The sequence below is a fragment of the Anguilla anguilla genome, chromosome 11 (genome assembly GCF_013347855.1).
Source record: "Anguilla anguilla isolate fAngAng1 chromosome 11, fAngAng1.pri, whole genome shotgun sequence".
Lineage (NCBI taxonomy): Eukaryota > Metazoa > Chordata > Actinopteri > Anguilliformes > Anguillidae > Anguilla > Anguilla anguilla.
In genome coordinates this window covers 6605359-6625314 of record NC_049211.1, presented here as the reverse complement: position 1 = coordinate 6625314, position 19956 = coordinate 6605359, and the positions used below count along the sequence as shown (strand labels likewise).

Below are 19956 nucleotides of genomic sequence, written 5' to 3'. Positions count from 1 at the left end.
TGAACAAACTTCTGAAAGCTCTCAATGAGTTAAACTGACACAAAGGTGAAAGATTCCTGTCACTTCTGTCAAGTTCAACTGAGAATGTACTACTGCTGTTTTTTTAAACCTTCTTTCACAGGAGTGTTAAGACAAAGAGAACCACGTAAACTTATATTCAAAGCGTATGCGTATTTTTGTGCAGTGTAACTGAATAAAGTGAAATAGACCCTCTTTACAAGGCTACTACAGGGCTACACATCAATGCTTCATTACTCCAAGTCGAGAGATAACTGACATGACTTGCCTTAGGACAGGATTTGGAAAAAGCTATAAACTGGCAATCCGCGAATGCTAAACTAATGTAGGAATATATCTGAATACAATATATTACATATCTTGACATTGCTTGGCGACCTGCGTATGTTCTTCGTTTTATTGAAATATCAAATAAAACCGTTCGAAAAAATATAAGGAGAAAAATAAAAAACTCCAGAACATGTTTAGTAGGTTCTTTAACAAACTTTTGAGGCATGTTGAGGCATGCCAGTGCTAATCCCCGGTCATTGACACCCCTGTCTTAAGCCTACATCCACTGTCTTTTATGGGAGCTTTCAAAAAATTTGCATGAGCCCCATTTGCCATCGAGAAAGTGTGAAAACTCACGTCGAAAGTATCCCCCCTTTGTCTGCGTAGTCGATTAAGCAGAGGGATCCCATCCCAGTGTGAACTTCGATTGTCGTGGCCGCTCACTGTCTCTCCTCCCCCCCGCTCCCTCCCTACTCCCCCCCCCCCCCACACACACACACACACACACCTCACAGCAGTGTACACGCCCTCACATCGCCGTGTCACGCGCTGCCAGCTATACAAACTCTCTCACCGTTCAGTCCTGCCAGAATCTACTTCAGCCTGTCTGTGAACGCACCGTTGCCTGGATTACAGTGAATAAAGAAAAGAAGAAGAAAAAAAAAAACAATCGCACGGAGGATACAGTTTATTCCGAATCAGAAGAGACGCGTACACGGACATCGGGACATCATGGGGAACACCGCGTCATGTGTCCCTCAACACAGTTTCAGGAGAAGTTTTAAACGAAGGAGCAGGTAGGAACCCATGTGCTTTACAGTAACCACTTTTCTCCATTCTTTTGCGTTCTTATCCACTTCTGTCATCGCATGTGTTTGCCCTGCTCTTGTTTATTCAGAAATGGTTTTGCGGCACGTCATTCAACCAGTGTAATCGAGTCTGTAAGTTTTAAGCTTACATTGATATTGTTAGAAGCTATGGTCTGGATTACACATACACTGGTATATTGTTTCGGAATACAATCAGAGGCATGTTCTGTTTAAATCTGTTGTGGAACACACAGTTGTGGTTTGCTTGCTGTGTGAACTATTTTAGTGGGGCTGGGCTGAGTTGCTCTTAAGTAGGCTTATAAGTCTCGAATGATTAGTTCCTTACTTCTCCTCAGTAGCCTATTCAAAAAGAGCAGTTATTCGTGGTTCCTTGCTATTTTTATTTGTTTTCTTTTTTTCAAATTTTGATCTATTGATTTCATTGAAGAAGAAAGAAAATGTTAACGAATTAAGCGTTGGTGTCAGTGAAGCCAGCGATACGGGTCCATGCAAATAAACCAACGACCCTCGTCCCTCAGTTTGTTTATGTGGTTGATGCTTATCCGCGCGAGCTCCAGGTCTCCCAAATGCTTCTGAGGTTGTCGCGGAATATTGCGCACGAAAGTTTAGTGTGTCATCACCTCAGGTTACTTCAGCGTCTCCTCTGTCGTATTACTTGAGACGGGCGCTTCACTGTCGTAATGAAGCTAGCACTCTTAGAATCGTCTTATCCCATTTAAATTCACCCTGCTTACAGCAAGCCCAGAAAGTTTCCATCTCAGTGGACCAGCAAAATTGGTCATTGGTCATTCCATGGAGACCAGTTACAATTAATCTACCTGTCCGCTTCATATCGGCCATTCTTGAGAAGGCCACTGCTCATATGTGATGTCTGTCATAAGTCTGTCATTCTTATTTGTCACTAACTGTTACGAACACTCCGGATTCTCTATAGAATTCTAGCACGTGTCTGCTCTAAATTTTCTACGTGTAGATTTTTTAGGTTCACCAGTGTTATTTGTTTGCGATTATTTATCGTTGTATTTTCATCGCTTGTTTGAAAAATTCTTTACATTCTCTGCGTGAATGAACCCGTGTGGTTTGTGGCAGTTAAATGCAATTTGCCGAGTGGCAGTCAGCACGGGATGACAGACAGAAGCTGGCGGTTGAACGTTGTCAGCCTTTTTGATCGAGTGATCTGGGTGGGTTTGATGTTAGTTTCTTTATGTGAATAGTATACATGGAGGTCAAATGTGACAAAGGAATTCATTGATACCAGAGCCAATTGCCCACGTCCTCTGTCAGAATCAAGAGTTGTATTGTCCCACTGATTTGAATGGCAAGTAATTGAGGGAAAACTAGAATCGGCGTTCAGTTACTCTCTTGTAACAAGCACCAGCATTGCGGGAAAAGGGTGTGCAATGCAAAATTCTGAATTCAGCACGTATTCTCTGCTATCACGAAGAGTCCAATGGTTTTGTATGGTGAATGCAGCTTAATCAAAAGCAATCATTTAAAATGGCTGCAGCAGGTCCCCATTTGTAATGCAAAGCAGTCAGTGAAAAAAAAACCCATGCAATATACACGTCTCATTTAAGCGCGAGAAACCCCACGGGGCTTCCCGCACTGGCGAAACGGCACTTGTTCCAATGTTCTCAGGAAACGGAAAGGGATTGTGTATGAACGTAGCGAATGATGACGACGATAACGCTGTCCTTTGAATAAGAGTGATGACATGCGCTAATGGCTGATCGTCTCTCCTGTGGGCTACAGTCGGAAATTTTGGACGAAGGACTCAGATGAAGGACCGGAGAAGTCTAACAGCATCATCAACATCATGTCCACCGTTACGCCCGAGACGGTGAGGGCCCCTGCACCCCCCACAAACTAACACTTCAGCGCATTATGAAACACACGTTCCTTTGTTTGTTACATGTGTTATATGTACTTATCAAATCCTTACATTTTGTACCCCTGAATTTGCATTTATTCAACAAATATGAAAATGATTTAAAAAAAACTACTATTGCTAGTAATACTACTACTGCTGCTGCTTGTGCTGCTAATGTTTAATGTAATGCTGCTGCTGATGACAATAATAATAATAATAATAATCATAATTTTATGACCCAAATGCTCTTGGCTGCAGGAGATGTCAAAGAAGGACATTGAGACGATACAGAACATCAAATGGGACCCTCCGCCGTTCGCCTACGACGCCTCTGGCGGGTGGAAGAAGAGCAGCATCAACGTGAAGAACTACGGGAGGCTGATCCACAGCTCCAAAGTGCGCTTCCGGTTTCTCCACTGCCAGGTGAGGCTGACCCCGTAGACCGTACCGAACGTACTGCACGTGCGCAGTGATGACCGAACACCGTGTCATGGATCAAGTGTAGGCAACTCTGTTCTTTGAGCACCACCATTCTGCGCAACGTCTTTGTCAACGAATGGAAATTTTTCTCCGTGATCTTGCGACATGAGCGCTTTTTTTTTTTTTTTTTTTTTTTTTAGTATTTCTTCAAAATTTATTTTTAAATACCACCAGAACAACAAAGCCAGAACAACGTTCAAAATGGGGGGACAAACACATTGATAACAAGAAACCAAAATCCTAAACAAAAAAAATCCTCAACACAAATCTAAATACCATATTTCAAAGGCCAGTGACAAAGTGCAGAGCATGTGACCAACCATTCAAACAGGCAGACCTTGTTTTATTAAATATTGCCACTGACTGCTCCAAGACTAAGATGTCAAGGCAACAAAATTACCACACTAACCTTAAATTAATCTTCACTATTTATTTCCCAGACGCAGATGAATTGACCCATTATTTAAGGGTGCGACAATAGTATGATATTGGTAACCCAGGCTTCTAGGCCTAAGATTTCTCACTTGATTTGGAAATTACGGTCGACGGGAAGGTAATAAGTTATTATTGGCCAAGGCAAACAAAATATAAATAAATAAATAAAAATAAACACAGACGTCAAGTACAGAGTGTGACTGTTATTGCAATCGTGTGAATTCTCTCGCTGGAGACTGACGTAATGGGATTTAACTGAAGAGTCCAGGGTCGGGGTGGGGTGGGGGGGACGGGACCGCAGTCCGTGTCTGAACACGCAGGGTTGTGAAACATCTCCCTGCTTCACAGTCACCCTGGAAAAAAAAAAAAAAAAAGGCACTTCAGATCGGGCCTCTGATATGGCAGTACACCGAGGCTGTGGAGCATGGGAATCGCATTTCCTCCAATGAGCACTCGAATCGCGGGCCTCGCCGGGAAGAGAGAAGAAAACAATCCTGGATGAAGTCACCGGGGGCAAACCACAGTTTTGTAACAGACGCCGTTGCTTTTGGGAAAGCGGAGAGGCAACGCCAGTCATCAATATCTGACTAAGATAAATAAACGTGAACCGCAAACGTTACGTTTGTCGTCGGTTAATAAAAAACACTTAACTCTTCTGCCCACAGGACATCCACGACTGCTACCTGGACCTCTTCCAGACACACCTACATTTCGTCTCCAACAACACCACCGGGCTCACCTACCAGGTGAGCTTCTACTCACGTTCTACTCACCCGTGCCCCCGGAACGGGGTTGTGGAAATTTGCCCCAGTTTTCTGGTTCACTGGCACTAGTTGCAGACATTTTGAAAAGCTATTTTCATATATATTTTACTAGAAGAGAATGTTTAATTCAGTTGTGTTTCTTCACGTACTCACTGCCAGACGAGGGAATCCTTTGCAAAGAGGTCAAACTAGAAAGGAATTTAATGGACAGTCTATGCCAGTGTTATATAAAAAAGGAAGCAAAGCAAAACACTTAACTACCCATTTTCCTTGGCACATTTGTCTACAGACAGCAGTAAGGACTAGTTCTCAGTGGTTAAATAAGCAGTGGAGGGTTGCGCTATAATGGTTCTTTAGGCTTGGGGAACATCCTCTGCGGTCAACTCTGTCTTGTAACCAGGGCCGTCCCAAGGTTTTTGGGGGCCCTAAGCAAAAAGTATATATGGGTCCCTCTGTTTCGGTCGAAAACCACCCCCCCAAGCCCCAGCCAGCAAGATCTGGCACCAATAGAAATATATTTAGATGAATGAAAAAGCCATTGTCGTAGGGAACACAAAATGGAAAAAATTATTATCTTGGAGGGAGGGGGCCCCGAACCAATCGCGGGGCCCTAAACAAATATTTACTTCGTTTATTGGGTCGGGCCGGCCCTGCCTGTAACCCCATGGTAACCAACCCTGTTCCTGGAGGTCTACCGTCCTGTAGATTTTCCAACTCCAACTCTAACAAAGCCCCACACCTCACTCAACAGCTAGAGATCTCCTCGAGCTGCTAATTGGGTAGAATCAGGCGTGGCAAATTATGGTTGAATTGAAAACCTCACCAGGACGGTAGATCTCCAGGAACCGGGTTGGTCACCACGGTCGTGAGTGATTGTGCGTGAGTCCATGTTCACTTTCTGGGAGGGGTGTGTAGCACAGTGGGTAAGTAACTGGGCTTGTAACCGATAGGTCGCAGGTTCGATTCCCGGGTAAGGACACTGCCGTTGTACCCTTGAGCAAAGTACTTAACCGGAATTGCTTCAGTATATATCCAGCTGTATAAATGGATACAATGTAAAATGCTGTGTAAAAGTTGTGTAAGTCGCTCTGGATAAGAGCGTCTGCTAAATGCCTGTAATGTAATGTAATGTAATGGGTGTGGCTGAGCAGTTGCTCCAGGTATTTTGCTCCCTTTGTGTCTCTGTCTCCGTGTTCATGCTCTGATTACATGAACCAAATAACAATTGACTGCAGAATGTCAATCCACACCCCTTGTATTCTTCTGCAAAGAAGAAATGTCTGCTCTCAATGGGCCTCCTTCACGAAACATGTGCACAATCACATTTGAGCGTGAACTGCGTTTAAGAATGTTTCCGAGAACATTTCGCCATTCTTAATTTTTTTTTTTCTTTCTGATCTGTATTTGTTCGTGGCTGTTTCCTTATGCAAATCACATAAACAGGATTGCACATAAAACTTTACAAACAGCCAGTGTTCATCATCTCATACACCTGGGATATGCACAAAAACTGCACGTGTCATGAATCTCATATTGTTTTTTGTAGGAACATTTTTAAGAACAAGTGTAAGAATAATTTAAGAAGAGCATTGTGATTGAGAGCCAATGACCTTATTTAGATGAAAATGAATAATTGAATTCAATTAGCTTTAAAAGCCTCTTTAGCAATGGCTTCAGTGTGTTGGTCAGTTATGCCAGGATTGCTGTCATGGCATTGCATGATATTTTCACATTGGTGATGCAAACTGATGATTACAATCATGTAGTGCATGAAAATGTTTTTTTACAGGTCTTTTTAAAGTACTTTAGAAAACGAAATTGGCCCATTTTAAGTATACTTAAAGTATTTCCTGGAACAATACAACAAGTATACCACTGATTAACTACTTTGTATCCTAAATTGGTGGACTTTAAAAGTAGTTTAAACTGTGATCTTTTGTTCTGGAAAGAAAAGTGAAAGTGCGCTTTCAAGTACACTACTGGGGATTTAGTTCAGGAAAAAGTGTACTTAAGGCAGACTTTTATGTGCTTAATTCCTGTAAGGGTAATGTAGGAATGCGATGTGATTCTGTCTGAAGCGACTCTTTTTTTGTGTTCATACAGGGAACTCTTCCGCTGAAGGAACTCACTATCTGCCAACTGCAGAACGGCAGCAACGAGCCAAACCCGTTTGCATTCCAGATAAATGGTGAGCAGGGACGGGCTTCACATTAAAATAATTTTTCGGCCGCATCTCAGTCTTTCGAGCCGAACGCCTTTCCTTTAGGAACTCTTCGCTTCTTTTGTGTATTTGCTCGGCTAGTGTTCATGTGCAGTCGAATGACCCGCAGAGCTCGTATTTGATTAGTGTGTTTGTGCAGCCATTGAAGTGCGCCTCGCTCAAGGATAAAGTAGCGCTGCGATTGGAATTCTGACCTGAAATGTTCTGGTTACGCCCCGGTTTCTTAGCCTCTGCAGTAGCACGCAACCACAAAATGAAAATAACCGCGAATAAAAAATATAAATATGCGCCAGTTTTGTGTTTTTTAATTGTAAAAAAAAGTTCGTGTGCGTTTTTCTACGAAAAACTGCTCAGTTTTCCAAATATGCACATCATTACCGTCAGTTTAAAGCTTATCACATCCACTTATCCGTCCAGTTGTCCACACTTGCATTTTTTCCCAGAACATTCACTCTAGTTGAAAGTTGATATTTCCTGAAGTCCCAAAATGTTAGATCAACAGTAAAGAACCGCAAAGACAAAAAGTAAAAATATTTTGTTATGCTGACATAACTAATCTTTTTTTTTTTGGAGTTATGGTCCAAGGGCTATCTTGGCTTTAATGCTCTTATTCAAAAAGTAAATCTGGGCATTATAGGCTGACATAACACGTTTCACGGGTTCAAAGGCACTATAACACCACGCGTTTCCTGCTACAGCCTGGCTACAAAAATCCCTAATTGCGATCAGTCGGCGCATTGTCCGGGGATGCGACACAATGCCCCCGTTGTTGGTTAACAGGTGCCGCTGAACTCAGCTGTCGATCAGGAAGGGCCCCGTTCCCATCGCTGCCGTGGTTACGGCCACACTATCTCGCATTCCTGAGCCGTGAAGCTGTTCTTATGGCGTTTATGCGTGCTTCAGCTTGTTTCAGTCATCTGGTTTTTTTTTTTTTTTTCATGATCATTCTATGGTTTCGCCATGGGCACCTGTGTATTTATACTTGGTCTCGGTTCAAAACGCGTACAAATGAGTGGTATGTAAGCACCATAGAATGCCAATTGCTTATTTCATTATTAACAGTGGACTTCTTGGCGACTAGATAATTGCGTTCGGAGAGTTTCTCAAATGCCTGTATGTCATAGTAATGTAAGCAAATGAGACTTTTCTCATTGTTTTCTCTGACAGCTGTGAGCCAACAGTCATTCACAGTCTTGACAGGTCTGACCAGAATAACAAACTAATAGGGCCAAAAAAAAAACATAGGTAGAACTGGGCCTTAACTTTTAATGCGTGTTTTTGATCGCACGAAAGCAGCAACTTTAAGAACACTTTAAATGCGGGTTCTCTGTTGATAGCTGTTTAATCTGTTTGGCCATCTGGATTATTGGTGATACAAACTGTTAGTCAGTTATGACATCCCATCGGTGGAATTTTAATGACATTCACATAAAAACAATAAAATAATGACTTACTATATACACTGAGGTGTGTGTGTGTGTGTGTGTGTGTGAGAGAGAGAGAGAGAGAGAGAATGATTGTGTGTATGTGTGTATGCATGTGTGTATGTGTGCGTGAGAGAGAGAGAGAGAATGATTGTGTGCATGTGTGTATGCATGTGTGTCAGTGTGTGTGTGTGTGTGAGAGAGAGAGAGAGAGCGAGAGAGAGAGAATGATTGTGTGTATGTGTGTATGCATGTGTGTGTGTGTGTGATCGGGTGCATATCTGCTTATCATGTTAAAATGCTTCAAAATCATGACCTCATAATTATGTGCACAGCCCTTCCAGAAAATTGGAAGTCTGGAAAAGGAATCCGTTCCTTTATCTTAGGAATGTATGAGTGATAACAGGCAGATTCCAGCTCTGTCCCAATAGATAAGCACATTTTTTTGGGAGGGCTGTTTTTGTGGAGCCCCTCTTTAAACATACGGTATGCTGTTTAGCTGGTTTATTTATTAAACCTTGCCATCCTTGTCATTCTTGATTTATGTAATTATTGACAGCCAACTTCTGTCAAGTCATCATTTTGTATTTTAAAAATGATATTAGCGGCTCGCCTGTCTCTCATTCTGAGGAAGCAGGTCGGTTTGCGTGTTCTCTGGGGGCCGAACTCTGATTCTGTTCTTGTTGTGGCCCCCGCAGGCATCGGCTTGAACCCCATCGTGGTGTTCTGCTCCACCCAAGGGGCGCTGGACACCTGGATGGCCCACCTGAGAGAGCACGTGGAAGGCAGCGGGGGAACCGTGGCCACCTCCGAAGCCAAGACCTACGCCAGGGTCAAGGTACGGGTTACGCCTCCTTCCGTTCACCCCTAACCCCCCCCGCCCCCCCGCGCGCTTTTGAGTTCCCCGCGCCGTCCCTCAAATGTGCGAGGACAAAATGAGGAAAAAAAGTGGGAATTCAGCTTCAGAACAAGAGTCAGAACAACAAAGGGCAACGTGAGAGAGAGAGAGAAACAGAGAGATGGAGAGACTGAGAGAGGGAGAGAGACAGAGGGAGACAGACAGGTGGGAGAGAGGGGAAAGAGAGAGAATGAGACAGAGGGACAGAGAGAGAGAGAGAGACAGACACAGTGAGAGAGAGAAGGAGGGAGGGAGAGACAGGGAGACTTGGTTGCTGCATACTAGCAGCACAATTTGTGTTCTCTTGCCATACTCTGAGGGACAATGTGTGACCACCTCATGCACACATTTACACACAGCATACACACGTACAAGCAGACACATAATATTCACTCATGCACACAACACACAGATAGTCAGACACACACACACACACACACCTAACATCACTTACTGATATTTTTGTATATATTTTTATATTTTTTATATAACTAAAATTAACTAGATTCATTTTATATAGTTGTATGTTATAACCACTGCTTTGGCAACACAAGTGCCTATATTTGTCATGCGAATAAAGCACTTTGAAATTGAAATTGAAATTGAAATTGACAGGGAGACAGAGGGACAGAGAGAGAGAGAGAGAGATGGAAGGAGAGAGGGGGAGAGGGAGAGAGAGGGATAGAGAGAGGGAGGACGAAAGTGGGAGTGAGAGGGGGGAGAGAGAGAAGGACAGAGAGACAGAGAAAGAGGGAAGGAGAGGAGGGAGAGAGAGGGAGAGAGAGATGGAGAGGGAGGACGAGAGAGGGAGTGAGAGGGGGGAGAGAGAGAAGGACAGAGAGAGAGAAAATATGTGCCAAGCGAGAGATGAGTAACTCCGGTTCCCGCCGTTACGCTCTCTGGGATTTTCCCCGAGGAGCGGCCGAGGCGGTGACCGGAGAGCAGCCACAATAAACGGATGAGTGCGTTTTGGCGTGTCTTCTGTGGCCCTCACCAGGAAGTGCTGTTACAACTGTCTGATCACACAAAACAAACCAGCCGACTATAACCGACACTGCCCGCGATTAACAGTACCTGTGTCTGATCACACAAAACAAACCAGCCGACTATAACCGGCACTGCCCGCGATTAACAGTACCTGTGTCTGATCACACAAAACAAACCAGCCGACTCTAACCGACACTGCCCGAGATAAACAACAGCTGCGTCTGATAACGGGGGGAGGGACTGCGAGCGTCTGAACTGCTCTGTATGGTTTATGACATGATGAGTAATACGTAAAAGAAAAAGGCACCCGGTGCCAGTATTCGGGCACGTAACGCTGAGTATATTTATTTGACTATTGGTCTGTCTATGTGTGATTCATGCGCTCATTTCATAACGCTCGAGATAAGAGAAGTCTGGCTGGTGACACTCAGAGTCTGCCCTGTCACTGCTTATCGCGCGCACCTTTTTGCCCACGTTCCGTGTTCCGCGTACGCGAGTCTCTGTCTGTGTTGTTATTTCGCGGCTCGGAACCTCGCTAACTCGAGCGTCTTCCTGTTTGTGTAACCTCCAGAGCGTTCGGGACAGGATCGCGGGCCGGGAGCAGCTGAGGAATTCGGTGAGGAACGAGCCCATTTACGACTGGGAGGGCTCCCAGCGGGAGTCCCTGGGCCCCATCGTCTACGTCACCAAAGTGCAGCTGCAGCACGTGCCCTGTCAGGTAGGAACCGCGTTTCCCATAAACCTCCCTGTCATTTCCCCACAGGCTGACGTTGAAACTCCTGAGACCAGGCAGAGAACACCTCAGGCATTTGAATTTAACTGTTTCAGTGAAGACATTCACAAAAATGTTATTTTATTTTTATTTTTATTGATTGTCTCTTGTCCCCTACATGGGATAAAAAATGATATGCTGGGTTTTAAGAGGACAATGAAGCTATCATAACATTACATAACAACGAGAACAGGCCATTCAGCCCAACAATGCTTGCCATTTTCCTGACTAAATGTGTGCTCTGATTACCTACAGACTAGAGAGTATTTAACACCGTACCAATATCACACTTGTGTGAATTGGAATCTACCGTCAGAGGAATACGGATTCAGCTAAACTGAAAGAATGGTTAATTATGCTGGATAACAAAGTCAGTTGTTAAAATGGCATAGAGATGTGAATTAGACAAATTTGTATATATTTCCTGTTTAAACGTGAATGGTATAACCAGAGGTTAATGTGGAATATTACCCTAATTACCGTGACACACACGTGTTATGACACATCGACAAATGAGTGTGTGAAGTAAAAAGTTACGCAGGGCTACGCAGTGGCTGTTATCAGAAAATCCACCCCCTCCCTCCACCCCCGAAATACGTAGTGCAGAGACATTCCCGCTGTTGCGCAATGAGGGCCCAGCGCTGTGTGAGAGTGCGGGATGAGGGCGGAGTGTGCTGCTGCTGCTGCTGCTGCTGCTGCAGAGGGGAACAGGCCGGGAGGGATCACAGATCACTGGGCTCCAGTTCCTGCCAGCCCTTTCAGGCTTAACCTGAACCCTAACCTTAACACTGACCTTAACACCAGCCCCTAACCCTAACTCTGACCTTAACACTAGCCCCTAACCTTAACCCTCACCTTAACCCTGACCCCTAACTCTCACCATAACCCTAACCCTCACCTTAACACCAGCCCCTAACCCTAACACTGACCTTAACACTGGCCCTTAACCTCACATTAACCCTAACACTGACCTTAACACTAACCCCTAACCTTAACCCTCACCTTAACCCTAACCCTTAACTCTCACCATAACCCTAACCCTCACCTTAACACCAGCCCCTAACCCTAACCCTAACACTGACCTTAACACTAACCCCTAACCTTAACCCTCACCTTAACCCTAACCCCTAACTCTCACCATAACCCTAACCCTCACCTTAACACCAGCCCCTAACCCTAACACTGACCTTAACACTAGCCCCTAAACCTAACATTAACCCCAACGCTGACATTAACACTAGCCCCCTAACCTTAACCCTGACCCCTAACCGTCACCTTAACCCTCACCTTAACACTAGGCCCCCAGCCCTGCCCCTAACGTTTTCAGGCTTGGCATGGATAGCACAGTAACTGAAGGCTTGGCCTGAGTCCCGTGTCAGAAGCCAGGGCTGCGCCTCTGCCAGAGAAATATACAAATCGGCCGATCAGAAAGGACACCGGTTCCCGGCGCCCTATTATTTTATCTTTATTTATTTATTTAATTTTTTTGGGCGTGAGGAAGCCTTAAGCAGCCCCTTTGTGCAGAGAGTGTGAGAAAGAACGCTCTCCGACGAAGGGAGTGGAAACCAGTTACCCTTCCCGTGACTCACCTGGCAGGTGGAATGTCACCTGGCTCACCGACGCACCCGTCCTCTCAGGAGGAGGAAGAGCGCTCTGGAGCGCGGTGAGGCCAGGGAGCTCGGGCTCCGTGCGTACCCGGCGATGAATGGAGCGCTCCTCCTCCTCCTCCTCCTCCTCCTCCTCCTCCGCCTCCGCCGACCACTTCCGGCGTTTGGGTTGCAGCAGCAGGGGTTACATAACCGCTTCGGGCCAGCCTGAGGGCGAGGGGGGAAGGGGGGGGGGGGGTTCAGGAAAGCCTCACCTTCCTGTCTCCGGGACAGGTTTTTTCGTGAGAACCGTGCGCATCTCGGTGAAACGCGACGCGGTGGAGGTTGTGGAGGTGTGGACTTATCTAGCAGGAGTGTAGCACAGTGGGTAAGGAACTGGGCTTGTAACCGAAAGGTCGCAGGTTTGATTCCCGGGTAGGACACTGCCGTTGTACCCTTGAGCAAGGTACTTAACCCGAATTGCTTCAGTATATATCCAGCTGTATAAATGGATACGATGTAAAATGCTATGTAAAAAGTTGTGTAAGTCGCTCTGGATAAGAGCGTCTGCTAAATGCCTGTAATGTAATGTAATGTAGCAATGAGCAACAGGGCAACAGGGCCGCAGATGGGCAACAGGGCGCCAGATATTTGGGGACAACTGGGACACTTTGTCCCGGGCCTAAGAGGGGGCCCGGGATATGGGGTGTAACTATTTTTTAATTAGTTACAAAATAAGTATATTGAGGAGGGGGGGGCTAATATATATTTGTCCCAGGCTTCATAGCGGCGTCCCTGATGGGCACCATGATCTTGACCATGCAACTGTTGACCTTTGACCTTTGTTTGGTGAACTTTAATATTAATGTCGATGTTGAACGCTCTGTCTCTACAGGAGCAGTATGACCGACTGCTGGTGATGTATCCCGCCACCCTCATCATTCTGTCTGAGGAGCGAAACGGCCTCTTCTACAAGGTGAGCTTCAAAAAAAAAAATCATTTTCTGTGTTTCATAATGTTTCTCCACTATGAACCAGGCGAGCCATTTTCTCTTTTTTCGCCTGTCTGACGTGGTTGTTTTGACAGGTTGTTCCTGTGTTTCTTTTTTTTGTTTTGTTTTGCTTCATTAATTGTGTGATTGCAGGGGAAGCTGCCTCTCAACATGATCACAGTCACCACACCGTGCCAAGATGTGAGGCCAAACACGTTTATGATTGAAGGTAACAATTCGTTTTTTTTTTTTAAATGGCAAATGTAACATATTCATAGCTCCTGAGATTTGTATTCTGGTAGAAATGTAGTTTATCTAAGTTGTAGTTCACTGTAAAGGGAACCGTGTGCAAATGCGTGAGGAGCAGCGTCAGCAGGTTTCTGTAAATGACCCATTCCCTGTGTCTGGTTTCAGGGAAGCTGATTAACCCCATCATCGTGTCCTGTCTGGACAAGAAAGAGTTCCATGACTGGATTCACCATTTCAAAGCCTCGTACGTCCCCGTGCACATCCCCCCACCGCCGGTCTATGACATCATCGACAATCCAACCAAGAGAATGGTAAGCCCCGCCCAGAAGCCTACCCTACCGCAAGGCAGCGGTGAACGGGTCATTGTAATTTTGTGCAGTTTTTTTTTTTCCACATTCACCGGTTTTATCTCCTAACCTAAAATGCAACTCATTTAAAAAAAAAAATTTACTGTAAGATGCGTCGTGTGCTCACCGCTCGTCGTTTTCCTTCAGGCCTCGGGGCAGTTCGACAGGTGCAGCGGGACCAGCGCCCAGGCCCTGGCGGAGGCGCACAGGCTCTCCCAGACGGGGCGGGGCTCCTTGGAGCTGAAATTCCAGAACCATTTGGAGAGCCCCTTGTCTGCCGGGTACATGGAGCCCCTGTGTGTGAGTACGGCTATCTAACGTCCACGGTTGAATTGACGTGCTTTACTATGGCAAACGGTAAATGGACTGCATTTATATAGCGCTTTTGTCCAAAGCGCTTTGCGATCGATGCCTCTCATTCGCCAGAGCAGTTAGGGGGCTAGGTGTCTTGCTCAGGGACACTTCGACACGCCCAGGGCAGGGGATCGAACCGGCAACCCTCCGACTGCCAGACAACCGCTCTTACCTCCTGAGCTATGTCGCCCCATACTTTACTTTACGAAAACACGTGGTTGAGGACACAGAGGGAGGACGTTAATACATTTTTTAGATTATTACTAATGGTCCTTGACACTGTGTTCCTTAGAAGAAATGTACACATGAGGCACGAGAGATATTTTAAGCAACACAGAGCCCCTCTGTCTGATAGATGCAGTGCGTTCAGTTGAATCAATATTGTTCGAAAGGCTGCATTCTTCTACTGCCTTCAAGGTAAATATAATTAGCAAATATTGTTTTCTTGGGTAGTGCAGTTTTCCACAGGACAGGTGAACTGTGCAAGGGTTGCAGTAGCCTAGAAGTGCGTAACCTCACGCGCGCGTGCATATTATCTCTCTGATAACGATCTAAAACTGCGTGTTCCTCGGGTCAGGTGTTTTAAAATGGAAAAGCATTTGTAATTTCAAAAATGTTCATGATGACCAAGGCATTCACCTGTTACCTGTTACTATGGCATGTATATGCAGTAGCAATTCAGAAAATGGTTTAAAACAAACAAAACAAAAAAACAATAAAATTTGAAACTTATTTTTGAATAGAGTCAAACCCACAGTGGGAATACAAATTTAAGGAAACCATTAAACATAATTTAAAAAAAATATTTTTTTATTAACTTCTCTACAAAAAAGATTGTATAATTGTTCTTCCATTCAAACAATTACAACCATGTAGTAATGAGCTGTACCGAAAAGCACCTGCTTAATTAGTGCACTGGTCATTTTCACTGTTTGTTTGGTGACAAGTCTTGGGCCAACTTCTCTTGTGGACGGTCCGTGGGCTTACAATGGAAAGGACAGGGTGCTCACACGGAAAAACACGAGACGCTTGATCCGGAACATTCTCTGGTTCCAGTTACACTCCTGCTAGTGTGCGTTTCAATCGCGTAAAAAAAAGCAGAGGGGAATGCCTTAATAAAGTGATAAACCCAGAGCAGACGAACCGCCAGCGAGCGCGCGGAGGTTAATAAATCAGCCTGTGTGATGTCATCCGATACGGCGCCCGCGTCTCACGGCGCTTGTGCGGTGCATTATATCGGTGGGAATCGGGCTTGTGACTCTGAAGGTTCAGAGGGTTCGGTTTCCAGCTAAGGCGCTTCCGTTGCGCCCTTGAGCAAGAGCTCAGAGCGGGGTGCTTTTTTTTACCCAAGGTGCTTTGGGCTGAAATACCCAGCTGTACAAAGGGATCGCATGCAAAACGAAAACACTGAGTCATCAGCGTGCGTCAGCCTGGATAAAAAGTGCCGAGATGTAAACTACGATCCGAATATCCAGAGGGAAAATTTCCACGGAAACGGTGTCAGCCGTACTGCGTGCAACGCAAGAGCAGGGCTTGCCCCGGGGGTGGGGGGTAGGGGTGGGGGGTTGTTTAGAAGCGGCGGAGCTGACCTATGACCTCTCACCCCTGACCCCCATGTTTGTGTCTCCTCTGTGTGTGTTGTGCGCGCAGTACCTTCCCAGCAGGCCCGGCTCCACGGACACCCAGACGTCGGCGCGGCACGGCGTCAGGAGCAACAGCTTCTCCCACCGCGTGAGGCCCGCCCCGGACTACCACGCCCCGTTCCAGCGCTTCTCCTACGCCGTCACCCCCACCGAGGTCCCCGCCTCCCCCGTCTACAACATGCCCTACCCGGTCGCGCACGCGGACAGATACTTCCTGGTGAAGGTACTGAGCAGCTCCTCTCTTATGGCTTGCTGAAGTGATGGTGGGGGATAAAAAAATAAAACTATACGTTTCTATACAAAGAGCTCTTAACCCTTTAACGTGTGAGGTCACAAATACGTGATTGGAGTGTTCTTAGCTGAACATTCTAATGCTGATGTCACAGTCACTACTGGTAACTGAGAGCAGTGGAGTTCTAGAACACTGACTTATAATTTTGGGGGGGATAAACAACATTCTAATAAACCTACTGGAACCAATGCATGTGATTATAATCTGTAATACAGATTCAGTGGGCAGTATGACACACGGGAATAATGCCATTTTATTTCACGTATGCATACGCGTGTAATAGTGTTATTGTGGTATTACACCGTCACTTGGCTCATGCCCTCTGCTCTCTGCGTCCGCAGTCCAACAGCTGGAGCACGCCCCAGTCGGGGGGGAGGTACCACCTCTCCGGCCCCCAGCGGTACTCCGACATGTGCGCCCCGCGGCGCCCGCTGTCCCCCCTCTACGACGACCCCAGCACCCCGGGCCGCTACCTGCAGGAGGACAACTACGTCAGGCCGGCGGTAAGTGGGTCGGGCGATCGGGTTCCTGCGTCTCGCTTCGCCCCGCGCGTCTGGGCCCGGCCGGGTCCCCGTGTACGAGGAGGAGCGGCCCGGCCTCCGGATGACTTATTGATTCATTCAGCTGCATAATTAACGAGGCAAATGAACGGAGGATCCGGCCGAGGACGTGTAGAGTGACTGGGCAGTTTGCAGGACCGCAAAATTTTCGGTCCCAAAAATTTCTGAACCCCCAGTAAACACATTTTCTGTGTCCCACATCTTCTTATAATATAGATATCTATTGTAATATATTAAAATATGTTCATATATGGAATTAAAATGATTTACCATACGTAAAAACAACTGCATGTGCAGTATCTGTAACTCGGAGCTGTGGTTAATCCCACTAGTGAGAATATCAGTGGAAAGTGTGATATGTTTTTTTTTGTTGTCACGTTTATCTGACTGTGTCCACTTCCTGGCCGGCAGATGTCGATGCAGGATCCGAGTGGCCAGGTACTGCCCCCCACCTTCAGACTGCGCACCCCCCCTCTGGGCAGGAGGAGACAGAACCTTCCGGAATCGGAGCGGGACGTGGACAGCTCCGAGTGGACGTCGGAGCAGAGAGCCAAGGCCGTTTCCAGGCTGAAGCTGCTGTCTCCGCCCTCGACGCTCTCGCCCACCGGCGCCAGACCGGTGAGTGAACCACGCCCACCAGCGCCCCCCCCAAACTGAGTCTCGCCTCCTACCTTCTCCACTGTTCCCTGATTGTGTACAGTAATATACAGACATGTACAGGTTAAGCACAGCCTGTAGGAGCTCTTAACCCATTGAAGTGTGAGATCACAATATGTGATTAGAATTCTCTTAACTTCAACATTCTAATGCTGATGTCACAATCACTGCTGGTAATTGACAGCAGTGGAGTTCTAGAACACTAGTGATATGATGAAGTAAATGAAATCATTTAATTCACAAGCAAATTCCACATTCATGGTACAAATAAAAATGGGAATTATGGTCCCTGTCTAATCTCAGGAGAAAAGCTAAAATGGCTTTAAAGGTCCAGGTTGAATCAGGTCCAAGATCGGCTTCCGAGGTGCTATTATCCACATTCTCACTGACATATCTAGTGACAGAGGAGAGGCAAGGCTATATTCATCCCTGTGTAAATGAATGAAAGTTTTCTTCTTCTCACTCTTTACAGGCGATCTACTCATCGCAGAGCCATCAGGTGGCGTACAATTACGCGCAAGGTGAGAATGCCGGGCATGCCAAAGTCAGGCGATACTCTGTCATTACCTGCCTCCGCCGCGGCAAGATATTCAGCGTTCGCTTTTGCAGTCTGACCGGTTGAGCCAAAATGGAGCTCATTTTAAAAAAATGCAAATGACCCACAACTGTCTCGGCATTGAGACAGTGTCATTTGTGTATGATAGTAACGACATATGCTTGTTGCTCGTTTAGAGTTGAGTCTAATGATTTTGCTCACAAAGCAGCGCCATCTTCCATTCGAAAGGCTAGTTTTAGTCAGGGCTATAACTACCACTGAGGAGACTGTCATGTCCTCTGTGTTTTTTTTTTTCAAGTCAATTTCCAAGGCCTATATTATATAAAGCCTACATCAGTTGCAATTAATTCAGGAGGGGAAATGGGCTTTGGTATTTTCTCAGATTGAAGGCTAATCTAGAGCCGAATGTACAGCATTTATATATATAAATAGTACCTTCAATTAAATGACTAATTTAAAGGGGAAAAAGGAGCATACCATGGGTCCTTACTGCAACGGGTGTCATGGCAGAAGCTGATGACCTCACGGAAGTGTGGATTCAGCCGTTACATCACCGACCCTGATCCTGACCCTGAACCTGAACCTGAGCCTCCTCTTGAAATGTGCGGGCTGCCACATTTTGGGTTCCGCCTTGCACCCCGGGCCTTAAGCCTGTGCTCGTCTTACAGCAGATAGGGTTGAGCCGGGGCGGGGCATAGGGGCTTGGCACAGGTGCCATTTTTAAAAAAAGAGTGAGAGATCGGTGCGGAAGATAAGTCCTGGCAGCAAACGCTCAGTCTCTTTTTCCTCTTCCCCTCCCCCCCTCCACCCCCCCCCTTACAGAAGACAACGCTTTTTTGGAGGCCGCAGAACCGGACGACCAGGAAATGGACTACGACAACGTTTGGGACTTTGACAGGGAAAAGGGGATAATTCGGTCCCAGTGGGGCGCGGGAGGCATGGGCATGAACGGCATGCAATCGGTGACTACACAGGCGAGGTGGTGATAAAATACGATAAAATATGATATAAACAACCCCCCCCCCCCTTGTACCTGACCGGAGGTGCACAAGTAGAGGCGTCGTTACTACGCACTGGGGTCTGGAGCTCTTTCACTCTTGCCCTGTGCTTCTTCTTCTGCCACCAACAATAAATAAAACCCCATTCAGAATAAACCATAGGGGAAAAGTGCCAAGAAAATTGTTAAATACGCATATCGTAACAGGGCATTTATCCTGTCACTCATTTCTGTACAGTTTAATCAGTATTGCACTAGGAGGGCCCTGTTTATTACAGTAGGGTGTCACTGCTGCACTGGAGTGACCTGGTGGAACCGTACGTTACTCTACCTGAAATTTGGGAGCGTTATTTATTTAATTATTATTTTTTTAAAAGATTAGTACGATTTTATTAGTACGATATCTCTGAACTGCACTGCGTATCTGAGTGTCTGTAAAAAAAAAAAAGCATTGAATTGTAAAGACTTTCTAACAGCGATTCAGGGATTTAGGGACTGATGTTTTAAGGGTTTTGTAAGACTTCATCCCCACTGCCATTTACATGTAGCATAGCGCCATGTTGTATAATATGTACATAATGTGTAAATTCTTGAAAGTGCTCGAAGATGTTCTATTGTATTATTGATATTTGAGTCTAACCTATAATTTTGTACTATTTAATACTGCTTCAGAAGAGCTATGTTTGAATGTTTACATAATGTTATAATATGGTGAAGTACAAAGCAATTAAAACAAAATAAGTTTGATTTTTGTA

At 45.7% G+C, this 19956-nt stretch overlaps 1 protein-coding gene across 1 annotated transcript; it reads left to right on the top strand.

Moving 5' to 3' along the window:
* The first annotated feature begins 801 nt into the window (after positions 1-801).
* On the top strand, positions 802-19956 carry LOC118207329 (probable pleckstrin homology domain-containing family N member 1). The gene is made up of 16 exons (XM_035380798.1): positions 802-1085; positions 2871-2958; positions 3247-3411; positions 4569-4649; positions 6771-6855; positions 9011-9150; positions 10769-10915; positions 13451-13531; positions 13700-13775; positions 13961-14106; positions 14290-14442; positions 16147-16362; positions 16773-16934; positions 17403-17609; positions 18121-18169; positions 19027-19956. Exons 1-16 carry the CDS (start codon positions 1021-1023, stop codon positions 19188-19190), a joined length of 2025 nt encoding a protein of 674 aa, XP_035236689.1. The 5' UTR covers positions 802-1020; the 3' UTR covers positions 19191-19956.